This window comes from Bidens hawaiensis, unplaced genomic scaffold, assembly GCF_021521415.1.
Source record: "Bidens hawaiensis isolate Kalapana, Puna unplaced genomic scaffold, B.hawaiensis_p1.1 tig00019074_1, whole genome shotgun sequence".
Lineage (NCBI taxonomy): Eukaryota > Viridiplantae > Streptophyta > Magnoliopsida > Asterales > Asteraceae > Bidens > Bidens hawaiensis.
In genome coordinates, this window is record NW_027492894.1 from 48,303 (window position 1) to 60,389 (window position 12,087).

General features: G+C 30.9%; 1 protein-coding gene across 1 annotated transcript; it reads left to right on the forward strand.

Annotated features, from left to right (window-relative positions):
- The first annotated feature begins 3,237 nt into the window (after positions 1–3,237).
- LOC143557619 (putative choline kinase 2) lies at positions 3,238–11,320 on the forward strand. Its single transcript, XM_077046656.1, has 7 exons — positions 3,238–3,588; positions 9,804–9,925; positions 10,012–10,207; positions 10,343–10,460; positions 10,655–10,702; positions 10,828–10,928; positions 11,032–11,320. The coding sequence occupies exons 1-7, from the start codon at positions 3,238–3,240 to the stop codon at positions 11,125–11,127; spliced, it is 1,032 nt and encodes a 343-aa protein (XP_076902771.1). The 3' UTR covers positions 11,128–11,320.
- Positions 11,321–12,087: the final 767 nt, after the last annotated feature.

Here is a 12,087-nt window from a genome sequence, read left to right on the forward strand (position 1 = left end):
TGGGACCGGAGACTTTGTTGGCATTGAATATAGAGGCGTGTTATGGAGAGAGAAATAGGAAGGTGAAAGGATGCCCGTATGTATTAGGTTAGGTTATAACTGCAAATATAGTTTTTATAGGAAGGAATTGAAGTAATTTTGTTAATTGATTTTAAACATGGAGGGTTTAGATTTGTTGATTTTCTCTTTTCACATGCAAGGCACATGTCAAATTTCCCCATCATTTTTAAACGTTCATAACTTTTTTTACGACGTTTTTATTGAAAAACAAATTCACCATAATAACGAGTGTCTTTTTATCTTTTATATGAGTACCATATTGTTATATAAAAATTAAAAAAAATTAGTGGGTTTTTACAAATTGTGTTTTACCAAAATTTTATTATACAATAGTATTTTTCATTGTGTTTTTTTTCATTGTGTCATATAATTGTGTTTTTTATTGTGTGTTTATCATTGTGTGTTTTTTTTCGCAGTGTTTTTTTTCCAGTGTGTTTTTCATAGTGTTTTCCATTGTGTTTTTTCGGCTACCGTTTTCCGGCGACTTTTTTTCGGTGACTTTTCGGTGAATTTTTCAGAGATTTTTCTGGCGAAATTTCTCGGGGATTGTTTTCCGGTGACTTTCCGATGACTTTTCCGTTGAATTTTTCGACGAAATTTCCATAAACTTTTCCGGCAAGGTGGTGGCGGTGGGTGACGGTTGTGGTGGCCGTGGGCGGTGGAGTGGTGGTGGTTGTAGGAGATGTGTGAAGATGTAAGTGAGTTTTATGTAATTGGGTTTTTGAAATTAATGTAAATGGGTTTTAAGATTAAAGTAAGTGGATTTTGACATTAAAGTGTTAGACTAAATTACGCTCCTTCCTAGTCTTTTTAGGAAAATTGAACTTCTTATTTAAACCTAACCCTATATCTATAATATATATAAACGAAAACCCAAAAATCCTATGTGTCGCGATGTGGTCGCTCCTCCCTTTTATGAAAGCCACCAGATTTCTTGATTTTTAAATAAAGGCCTCTCATTGATTTAACTCAAATTCATGGGTATGGGTCTTACTAAAACCAGATAGCTCTTAAACGGGTTATAACATCATCAAACCTTAAGTATATTAATTATTAACTTTTTTACAATAAATAAAATTAAAATCCAAATATACATATATAAATATTAAAAACGAATAATGTAAAACAACCCCTGTAATACGGGGGATAAAATCTAGTGTATTATAAAATAATATGGATATAGAAATAGATATAGATATAAATATAAATATTATTTAAGTTCTTAAATTATTTCGTGAGGTGTTACTTGACTATTATCAGTGGTTGCATTTTACATTATGTATATAACTAGTGATGCGTTTTGTTTTTTTTTTTGAATTTCAGTTTTTTTAATTAATCCACACTAGTAAATATTCCTTTATTTTTATACATTATAGCTTATAGATTACAAGTTTCGAGCGAAAGTAAATATTTGTTAAAATCTTGTAATATAGCATATAGGTTTTCAAGATAAAAGAAAAAGAAAAGAAAAGAAAGCTTCAAAAAATAAAACAAACTAAACTATTTATTTTTATTCTTCAAGTTTCAACTGTTCACATTTTTGTGTGTAAATTCATAGATACTTCGTTAGCATTTATAAACCATAGGCGACTTGGAGGTCTTGGGTTCAAGTTTCATATATGATAAAAAAACAGGGTGTTTCATATTGGACCATGAGGTTATCTCACCTATGGTGGGTTTTCTCTTGAAGGTGGTTTCCGATACTCAGGGAATGGAGACGAACAGATGAGCCAGTGACCCGTCAATGATTCAAATTAGTCGATCAAATAATAATAATAATAATAATAATAATAATAATAATAATAATAATAATAATAATAATAATAATAATGGGGAAGGTTCATGTGCATTTTAATCTTAACATGAGAACGTAGGAAATAATATCAATTTATAAAAAAAACGAGAAAATAAGAAACAATACCAATCTACATAAACAATGATTTATAATAACAAAGAAAAAAACCTAAAAATTTGAAACAAAAAAATCAACATTAAAAACAAAATAATAACAACATATACTAGCAAAGACTTATAACAGTAAAAGAAAAAAAATCTAATAATAACAAAAAAACATAATTCAGCAAATACTTATAATGTCTCATGATCGAAAATTAGCAATTATGAACAAAAAATAACATTAAATACCTATAAAAATAAACCAAATGATAACAGCAAATTAGTTCTTACTGTTCTCATGTTAAGAATAAAATGTATTTGATCATGTTTCAATAATAATAATAAATGGCATTATTGTCAAGATTTTCTAAATATCTTACGTTAACAATAAATTTAGACATCGTACGAATATTCCGATTTTGTGGTGAAGGAGAAAACGCGGTCCAGCCTTCTATTTGTTCGGAACTTCGGATGGCTTCGAGTGACACGTCAAATGTTCCGATTGAGATGTTGCCCATTTTATTGGACTTCGATGAATAGGAATATTATTTCTCTTAAATCACTTATTATTTAATTATAAAAAATGCAATGCAAGATCATGCGTATAGATAGTAAATCAATATATTTCTAAATACAAAATTGATTTGATCAAATACAAAAGAAACATTTATATTTCTATTAATTTTTAACAATGACTTTCTTTTATGTTAAGCCATTGCACTCCTTAATTTTAAAGAGTCATGTTGCTTCACTCTTGTCAAACTATGCTTTCTTAACCAGACCACGTTATCTTCAAAGTTTGTCTTGGACGTTCCCTCCTCTACATGTGTACATAATTATTCTCTTTTGTTAGAAAAATAGGATGTTATAATCATTCTAATATATATATTTTTTACAAATGTTTAGATTACATTGAAACAGAAGGCAAACGGACAACAAGCTACGCCGCTACTCCTTTTTGAATTGCAAAACCACTGTAATATAATATAAACATATAGAAGTAATACTGAAACTTTTGTCAAGGAAACATTATTGTGCTGTCCTTTCATAAGTTTTGATAAAAAAATCAAATATATATTCTTGCTTCACCCTTTGTTTCATCAAATCAAAGAAGGCGTCATTTCGTTTAGTTTTCACCAACCTTCTGCTGTTTCTGGTTATATTTTCTTGTTTTTTTTATTTGTTTTTTTAATTATGTTACTGATATCAAGGTGATCTTATTTGCATCTTTTGCAACTACTAATATTAAAAGAAGAAGCAACAATTCTGTTAATTGCAGTTATGAGTTTGGAGATTAATGGAATCATTGTAGGGACACAGCCCGAAGGATTAACGGAACTACTGCGTTCACTTGCTTCCGATTGGGGAGATGTGTTTGATACAAACAAATTAAAAGCTGTTCATCTAAGCAGTGCATTGACTAATGCTGTTTATCAGATCACTTGGCCAAAAACCACCACCGAAGATGATGAGCGAACGGTCTTGGTTAGAATTTATGGTCGAGTGTCTGATATTTTCTTTGACTGTGGAGAGGAAATACGCACCTTTGAGTTCATTTCGTCCCACGGCCATGGCCCGTGCCTTCTTGCCCAATTTCCTGAAGGCAGAGTTGAGGAGTTCATCCATGCCAAGGTATACGTTAATATCTCATACTAATGACAAGATAGGCATGTAAAGGAAATGAAAGAAAATTGCGGTATGCTTGTGTTTGTTCGTTTAATTTTAGCAGCCGGACAAACGAACAGACACGAATAATTAAACAAATGATCTTTCTTGTTTGTGTTTGCACATTAAAAAGTGAATGTTTTCATGTTAGTTCATTAAAGTTATAAAAACGGTTCACGAGCTAAAATAGACTCAAAACATATATAAACAAGTATAGATGAACAAATCTAACTTTTAATTTTACTAATAAAAGAAAATAATGAGGATGTATGACAATCCCATATTCATTCTTGATCTAATATCTCTTCTTATTCATTCTACATATCTATGGGTTATGGGTAAAACAATTTTGTTAAATGGGTTATAATTTCCTTTATAATCTTTCATCTCATTCATCCTATCTATTTATGTGTCATGGGTCAAAAATTTTTTGACAAAAGGGTTATAATTTCTTTTATAATTCTCTAATTCCTCATCTTATTTATCCTATATATACATGAGTCATTGATCAAAACAATTTTGACAAATGGGTTATAATTTCTCTTGTAATTTTCTAATATCTCATCTCATTCATTATAATTATCTATGGGTAATGAGTCAAAACAATTTTAACAAATGTTGTACATTGTTGTAAACTTGTAATGGTTCATCCCATTCTAATTTCTAAATTTAAGATTATAGACTTCTATTTGTAGTATATATTTTATTTTCTTACCTTTAATTTTGTTCATTTCTTTCAAAAAAACGTACCTTATTTATTTTTATTATTTAACAAATCCCGTTTAATAAACGGGTTCAAAAGCTAGTATCAGAATATGAACAAACAAACCCAAACAACATCAATATAAACGTAATAAAATATAAAGTCAAAATACTCTCCTAACTACATCCAGCATATACCCTTTTTTAATTTCTAGAGTCTATTTCTTAGTTCAAGATCCCTCTTACTAACTGGAATCTAAGAATTAATAGATCTGTTTCGCCCAAAATAGCAATGGGTTAAAGTAACTACGAAAGTAAGATATCCAAATTAAATTCTAAAACAAGCTTTAAAACACTATCCTTGAATCACCGGTTCACCATCATGCATGATTAACAATGCGTCATCCATATTAATTCTCTTATGTAAATAAAGACAAAAAAACTCAAATTTGTGGTTCAAATGTAAACATTAAACATACAATAGCAAAAGAACCTAGTAAGATAGCTGAAACGATAGTAAAATTATTTTATTTTTGTTTCTGTGTAAGTAGCAACTACGATACTGATCGGCTCTAAAAGCACGTATATATATCTTTAATCTTAGTTATTATATAGAAATGACACGGGCCAATAACTCTTCCGCTATCACTAAGAGCTTATTCGGAAGCAATAGTTATGGAAACAAATAATATATCAACAACTATTTAGACAAAATTCTAAACTTGTCAACCTCCGTTTCCTAGTGTTTTGAGTTTGGTTGGATATACTCATTTTATTTTTTTTAACAGTCAAATTCATATTCCTATTCTACACCAATATTACACGCCTTTACTTAGGTTTAAACCTGGGACATCCCTTCTAAAAGGCACATACCTTTATCAAGTGGGCTAGCCCCACATATGGCTATATCCTCATTTCATACTCAGAATAGATACCAAACTAGCGTATCGGAAGACTATAAAATACAAAAAAAAGGGATCTAAATCTTGCATCTCTCAATAAAAATTAAAACTACTATTCTAATTAAATTAAGTTAATTTTAACAATTGGAATTTCACGACTCTCTATTCTGAATAGCCAACGGATGCCCTAACCTTACATCCTTTCCCTTTGCTACCATTGATAACTTAGTCTTGCGTAAAAATATCAACTCATGCTGGTGAGTCTATGCTTTAAAAATTATTTGAAAGCATTCACTTTTGCAAAAAAAAAAAAAGAATGTTTGCTTCTTTGTCGCATGTGGCCTCCTAACAAAATAAGAAGTTGATCCAAGAGTTGGCAGACTCTCAGTTGAACAAAAGGAAACACAAGATGAAGATCCAAGAGCTAGCTAAAGATGGAGAAGAAGAAAAAATCGCATAGAAGGAGATTAATCTCATAATCATTAGCTAACATTCTCATTCATCAACGGTTGTTTAAGTGCAATTGAACTTGTTCACAATTACCACAACACTTTTCAACAACTACATTTCAGATCCCTTATTATTTGTTACGTAACAAGATTCCCCGTCCCAATGTGTTGCACGATACACTATTGCCACATGCCAATGTTGTGAATTGTGATTGTTGTGAGCGGTTGTGTTTTGTCTCGACTGTCTCTGGCAATCAAAGGTGTGGCCCGTGGCTCTAGTTTTGACTACACCATGGGGTCGGTTTATATGGGAGGCTCATGTCCTAGTCATTGAGTTAGTTAAACTCATTCAAATATTTCTTAATCATTTTAACTATTAAACCTAACTTCATAAATTTCCAAATCTAACTTAGCCACAATCCAAACATTAACCGGCCAAAGTTTACTTACGACTTAAGCCCGTTGTTAATTGCAAAACTCCTGATTCTAGGTCATAGTGGCATACTTCCGTTACATTTCAACTGTTTCTGAAAATATTAAGTATTTACTTTAACTAATATAAACCGAAAATTACAGGTGTTACAACTTACAACTCTCTCATCATATATAAAAATTTCTATGAAGTTAGTACTGACTAGGGATATCAACTTATCACATAGTAACTCTCATTTTTCTCACAATTTTTCACTCAGTGTATCGAAATTAATAAAGGAAATTCATTTTTAGAACCCAATTAAGTAATAAAACAAAACAAGAAATATCCATAACCCTAGATATTTCTAATAGAGGCCTTCCTACAAAAACATAATCAAACATAAGCAAACAAATATAAACGAATGCTCATTCATGAATGTAACTGAACGAACGAGGCATTTGTTAATGCTCGATCGTTTGTTTTGTAAATGAACAAAAGTTATGGTCATGTTTACTTGTAATTTTGTTAAACCTTGCAATGAACTGATGACCAACCACCAAACACCAAACAACTAATTATACAAGCATTAGTTGTTCTCCATTATGAAGTTTTTGTAAACTACTACACCAAACATCTAATCATACAAACTGCTGATATAAAAGAATTGAAGACACAACAGGTGATCAAACTATTGAATATCCTAATAACTGAAGACTAACAACTTATGGGTCAAGCATCAGTTGTTGGAAGCAAAGATCAGTAGTTAGCATAGGATTCTCATTAGTCAGTTGTTTGTAACTTATTCATCAGTAGTTTGTAACTGTTTTTTTTTTATATGCTACTTTCACCCTTTAGCTCATCAGTAGTTTACTACTAGTATATAATGAAGAAGGGAGTCTCTCCTTCAAATAAATTTAACATCACAACACTCACCTGATCGTTATACTCTTGTACAAGAAAATCAGAGTGAATGATGAGCTAAGGTTGAGGGGGCGCAATTGTCACACCCCAACCTAAGGCGGAAATGCCGGGGCGTGATCCGATTGCTCATAGCTCGAAGATACTATCATAATATAAAAGTGATAATATCTAATTAATTATTTTAATTCAAATAAACACACATGTTTACAAATACAATAACCAATTTAAATAACAGATATGATTTCAAATAAAGTTTAACTTGTTTTCATCCTATATCCAAGCTTCAATCTTCCATACAAGTAACCTGCATTTGCGTATAAAATGGGGTTTTTGTCAACATAAAGTTGAGTGAGAATATCACCAATTTGACACAACAATAAAATAAGCATAACGTGATAAGTGCCAATAATGAAATCAAACCGTAAACAAGTATGTGGACCGTTGCCAAGTGAATCGGGCATTGGTCACCAGCAGGAACACCCGCTATATGATTGATTGAATAGTAATTCCAACATACGATTGATTGAATAATAACACAAGTAAGCAATTAGCACGTAAGTTTGACTAAATCACTTCACAACAACACGTATGCATTTGTTTGAATATATATAGTATGAAAATTTTATGATTACATACGCATATGTCCCCAAAACGGTTGAAAACAGGGTATAAAAAGGGGAATGATAAACTCACCTGATTGACTAAGCCAAACGGGAACGAATACGAAAAGCAAGTGGAAATCACGCTCTTCGAGAATTACGGACAAGAATCCTAATTAAATAAAGGAATGAATTATAAAGAATATAATACGCGTAATAAATTTAGGATTTCGATGTGGATTGAGTTACATTTATAATTTGTACGTTATGGATTGAACGATTGATCTTTAAAGATTATTGTTATTATTAAATTATAAAAATCATTGTTTATGGTTAAATCGAACTTACAAATAATTAGTGTGAACAAAGATAAGTTGCGATGTTCTATAATGATAAACGCTTAATTATATAATTACCATAAAATTTATATTTTGGAAATCTTAACGAATTTCGATGTATATGCATTATATAAAATATATATATAAAATAATAATACATATATGCATATACATATATGTATATATATATAATATCTAATAAATAGGAGTGAATTTATAAAGACATTTACAACGAGAAAAACATCATTATTAGTGTCGGTTTTTAAATAAAAAAAATGATGATTTATTATTAAAAAGGTGTATACACACACACACACAAAAACACCAAAACTTGTAACGAGACTATTTGACACGAAACACTTTAACATTATGATGTCGGTTTAAATAAAATATTGTTTATTTAATATTAATTGTAATATATTATATATCATTAAAATGAATTAAAACATAAAAGAGCTAAAAATAACCAAAAATTTCAATGACCAGGACTCGAACCCGTGACCTACGGCGGTTCAATGGGTTAACACACAGACTCCCAGTTGGTTAACAACTTGAACACATTGATTATATAAAGCAACATGAAACAAGATCAAGAACCCTAGATTATCAATTGCTCAATCCATGAAACGTTTGATAAATTGACATTAGGGCTTATGCAAGGCACATTGTGACGAACTCAATCATATAGTTCATTACCTCAAACGATGATTTAACACGGGTTAATTGGCGTCAAACAGTGCCGACGGGATAGGGTGAAGAACGAGGCAAATAGGGACGATGATGAACCAATTAAATATGGGCTTTAGTAGGCGCTGGTTCTAGAGATATGCAGACGTGAAGAATTGCTTTATAATCTACCCTAAGTTAATTATTAAATTTTTAGGTCACGGTGGTTTAGGTTCTCAATCAATTCGTATCATATGAGATCTTGTTTTCCTAATTAACTATAACAATCAGGCCGAAAATGGCAAAAAGAATCAAAAACACAATTCAATTCCAAGTCTAGGACGAAAATTGAGGTTCAAGTAATCTAAACGGGTTCACGGGTACGGGTATATGGGTCTGAAATATGGGTTACGGGTTTGGGTGGTGGGTTATAGAAGAAATATGTGAAAATTGCATTTTAGTCCCTGAAGTATCTAGATGGAAACAAGTAAGGATTTAAGTATACTTTTGGGTTAAAAATGAATATTTTCTAAAGTTTTAAATATAATAAATAGATATAATAAACAAATAATAATTATATAATAATTACTCGATAAACGCGATACTTTTCGGTGTTAAAATTTCCCGAGTTTAAAACGGATCGAGTAACGGATTTGAATCAGTACGTGGTAAACCGAGTTGTTACAGCAATAGATTGTAATAATTCGATTATAGTTAATATATGTTCTTCCATATGAAACTTGTTAATTAGCTCAAATGAATTCTGCTACACAGCTTGTCTATTTTCATATACTAATTGAATTATAGTTCAAATATGATTTCAGTTAAAGTGATATAATTCATACAAATAACTAGATCTGCCGTTTACTGTTTCATTGATTGTGAATTGTATTCATTAGCATAGATTAAAGATCTAGAATCCTAACAAATTTGTTAAGTAGACGAACATGAACATACTTCACGCTAAAGAGTTCAATGAATTTTCGGTTTGTTTATAAGCCTATATGACTTCATCTTTCAAGATATGATTTCTTGTTCTAAGTATAAACATCATACCTATTGATTTATTAGGGGTGTTTGACCTTGAATTTTGAAATAATTAGTTTCTTTCTGGCTGGTGTTCGCATACGAACTGAACACAGCAAACACTCAGAAGAGCTTAATATATAATTCTTTCTCAATGCTTTTAGACCCTGTCAAGTTGCGATATTCGTGATCCCGAAATATCCACACTTATTGCAGCGAAAGTGAGGGAATTTCATGACCTTAATATGCCTGGCTCCAAGACCGTCATTCTTTGGACTACATTAAGGTGTGTTTGTTTATGTATAATATATATCACAAAATTTGATAGTAACTATAATCTTTCTTGAGATTTAAGATTTGTTTTGGTTCCAGAAAGTGGTTGATCAAGGCTAGAAGCTTGTGCTCTCAGGAACAAGCGAACAAATTTCGACTTGAAGAATTAGAAAATGAAATCAATACATTGGAATACGAGTTGTCAAAACCACAACAACACATTGGTTTTTGTCACAATGATTTACAATATGGAAATATTATGATCGACGATAAAACAAAATTCATCACATTAACTGTAAGTTAATTATACCGAAATCTTTCATTTTTTCTATTGTAAGATCATACCATTTATGGTCCTTTTTGCTCTTGAAGCTTTATGTTGTTTTATGATGGGTATTGATCAATTTTATATCTTTTTTAATTATATCAGGACTATGAGTTCGCTTGTTACAATCTTGTGGCTTATGATCTTGCATATCACTTTTGTGAATGGGCTGCAAATTATCACACTGATACACCTCATGTTTTGGATTATAGCAAGTACCCAGGTAAATTATAAGGCAAAGTAATAAACCAACTTACTCATTTTATACTATTGACAACATTGTTAGTCATAGGTTCGGTCTTAGCCCATAATCTAACATGCACATGATCAGTTGATCACCCCTGTTACAAACTTAACTTTTGTTACCAGTGAAGGGCATTTTGGATAATGGTGATTATTATTTATGAAAATTTTAAGATTTGGAGGAACGAAAAAGATTTTTGAGATCATATCTTAGCTCTACAGGTTAGTCGAATGGTATTTACGAATTTTACCTATTTTTTATATCTAAAGTCAAGTTTAATTTTGAAGGTTCTATTAGACGTATTGTATATGTGTACTTTATAACATTATACTGATGATATTTATAGGAAACCAATCGAGTAATACCGAAGTAGACCGGCTTATAGATGAAGTTGAAAAGTTCACTCTGGCAAGTCATCTTAATGGGGGATTATGGGGAATAATTTCGGTACATAGATCTTCAATTTCTTTTTACTCTTTGATATGCTCAATAATCATGTTACGTTTGAAGATGGATTTTGAATTCCTCTTTTTTGAATTTTTTTAAACAGGGTTATGTTAGTAATATTGATTTTAATTACATAGAGTATGCTAAACAGAGGTTTAGTCAATATTGGTTGAAGAAACCCCAAGTGTTGAAGGAATAAAGGATTTGGTAGACTTAGAGTCCAAGAAAGACAAGTCTGTAAAACTGCTAAATGAAATACTATAGTTTATTGCAAGACCAGCATGTTTCGATCTTGTGTGACATATATATTATATATTTTCTTGCAACTTTAATGTTATTGAAATGTCATATTATTTTTTTTATGTCTATAGCATAATGTTTTATTAAGTTCATTAGGGCCGTCTCTGAAAGAAAAAAAAAATAGGCCCGGGACATAAAAAACAAAAGACCCTAAAATATAAACTCAAAAACTCTAACATAATTTAGACAAATTCTATAACGATAAACCAAAAACAAAAGTTTTTTTTTTTTAGCAAAATGATCTAGCTAAAAAACTTAAACGAATCGTGATGCTCCTCTACCATTTTTGTAAGCAAATCCCTACACTAACTCTATGTAATCTATGGTATTTAAAGCATAAAATTAATTCCTTTAACTTGTTAACATAAAAAAAAACATTAACTGATTTATCTTTTTTCAACCAATTAATATAACTATTAACTAATTAATGAAAACTCAGGATTTAAGACAAAAAATCTAAAAGTCTAAATTTTAAAACACATTAAACATATAATATGTTTAACTTGGTTTAAGTGTAAGTGTGGTCGGCAAGAGTAAAAGCTGCATAATTTAACAAGGTTATGTTGGAGACTGAGTCGGAGTGTCGGACTTCGGCGATGGCGAAGAGCAGAGCCGAAGAAATTAGCCGGCGAAGAGAAGAAATCCGGCGAAGCCGCTAATAGAAGAAAGCCAGCGTTCAGCAATTGGGGGTTAGGTTTAAGCGGTCGGTGGCGGTGCTCACTTATTTCGTCTGATTGCATCCACTAATTATAACTATTATTGTTTTTTTTTTGCGAGATGGGCCTTTCAAATGTGATGGGCCATATATATATATATATATCTCTTTTTAAAAAAATTAACAGGGAGTGGGCATGAGGCT